Source organism: Otolemur garnettii, unplaced genomic scaffold, assembly GCF_000181295.1.
Source record: "Otolemur garnettii isolate 467f Iridium unplaced genomic scaffold, OtoGar3 scaffold00007, whole genome shotgun sequence".
In the NCBI taxonomy this organism is placed as follows: domain Eukaryota; kingdom Metazoa; phylum Chordata; class Mammalia; order Primates; family Galagidae; genus Otolemur; species Otolemur garnettii.
Window position 1 is genome coordinate 40821305 of NW_003852402.1, and position 1706 is coordinate 40823010.

General features: G+C 44.7%; 1 protein-coding gene across 4 annotated transcripts in view; it reads left to right on the forward strand.

Annotated features, from left to right (window-relative positions):
• CSRP2 (cysteine and glycine rich protein 2) overlaps nucleotides 1–632 on the forward strand; it is a 28097-nt gene extending 27465 nt beyond the window's left edge. For 3 of the 4 annotated variants that reach the window (XM_023509284.1, XM_023509285.1, XM_012801237.1), the window contains exon 6: nucleotides 334–632. In XM_023509284.1, coding sequence (XP_023365052.1) covers nucleotides 334–410 — 77 coding nt within the window. In that variant the 3' untranslated portion in view covers nucleotides 411–632. The remainder of the gene's footprint in view (nucleotides 1–333) is intronic. The other variant, XM_023509286.1, reaches the window with a different exon arrangement.
• The last annotated feature ends 1074 nt before the right edge of the window (nucleotides 633–1706 follow it).

Genomic DNA, 1706 nt, shown 5'->3' on the forward strand with positions numbered 1-1706 from the left:
AAAAAAAAAAAAAAAAGAAAGAAAACAAGTTACCCTGAAAATAGGGAAAGGGAGGTCAACACTGGCTATCTGAAAGTAATAAACAATACCTAATTGATCTTTCACACTCACAACTGAGCAGGACCAAGCTGAGCACTTTGGAACTAAAAGGCCCGGACTTGCTTTCGGGGCTTTAAGATATTTGCTGCATGGCACACTTTACGTCCTAAATGACTGTGAACTCTGCTACAATCAGCAGCTTGTTTATTACTTTATGGGGGATTTGTTGAGTAGGTCTTAAGCAATGCTAGCAAAGCTTACAGACTTGAACCAGCTCTCCCTTTTCTTTTGTAGGATGCTATGCTAAGAACTTTGGGCCCAAGGGCTTCGGCTATGGCCAAGGAGCAGGGGCCCTCGTTCATGCTCAGTGAAGAGGAAAACCCAGATCTAAGCATTGCCCGCCGAGAATCTGCATACACTAGGCACAGATAATCTTGTGTACCACTAAACTACTGTGAAATTCCACTAGCATTTTACTGTTACTCTGTTCCTGGATAGGCTGGCTAACTTGTAGGAAGAGAGCACTGTATCCTTTTGCTTTATTCTCCAGCATTTTTAAGAACCATTTCTTTTTAAATAAAACTTCAGCTTGATTTTTGTGTTGTCTTTTAATTAACCTTTTGAAAGAGCTCCTGTATTTGTTAGTAGAAAATCATTTGGGCCTCTGTTAAAGAGAATCAACCCCATTGTACCCAGAATAGGCTGATGTTTGCATCACAGGTGTTGAAAAGAATGTCCGTCTTGAGCTGGCCAGTGTCCCTGAGGAGGGAGGTGGCGGAGGCTGCAGGCAGCTCCGTCTCCGCCCCTCAGAGCGGTGATGAGCACTGTGGTGATGAGCACTGCGGTTATGAGCACTGCGGTGATGAGCACTGCACTGCGGTGATGAGCACTGCGGTGATGAGCACTGCGGTGATGAGCACTGCGGTGATGAGCACTGCGGTGATGAGCACTGCTGTGATGAGCACTGCAGCCCCTTTCCTTCTACCCCCACTATAGTTTAGTTCCTTTATACCTGAAAATCAAACTATTTACAGACAACCATAGACTGAGACTTGGCATGACATGTTAAATGCTCTAATATGATAGATTCTGATTTGCTAACTCCTGGAAATGGGGTGTTCTCACATATTTCAATTCTACATAAATAGCACAGAATGTTGCATTTTCTGGGCAGGCAAAATCAGCAGGCTCAGGTAGAAAGGAGATTAGACTCTGAGGTATGGCTTCATTACTTTCCCAGAAGCTTAGTTCTTTACCAGACATTCAATCCAATCTTTTTTCTCCCAAAGGATAAGGTGTGAAATCGGTGTGAAAGGACATTAGAAAAGTTGAACCTGCCTGGTGTGGAAGCATATTTTCTAAGATCTAGATTGTTTGACAAGGGGGTGTGGTATGACATCCAAAAAAATAAGGAGCACTATAATGGGACTATATTGAATGAGGAAGTAGTGGGTGGACATTTTTAAAGTTTTTTTTTTGGAGGGGGGGCTGGGTTTGAACCCACCACCTCTGCTGTGGGGTCGGTGCCCTACTCCTTTGAGCCACAGGCACTGCCCGTGGGTGGACATTTTATATCTGCCTTCAGCAACTTCAGGTGTTCTAGGGCTGCAGGCTGGAGGAACCCAGCACGTAGCATCACTGCCTGCGCTCCTCTTATCCCATCTCTT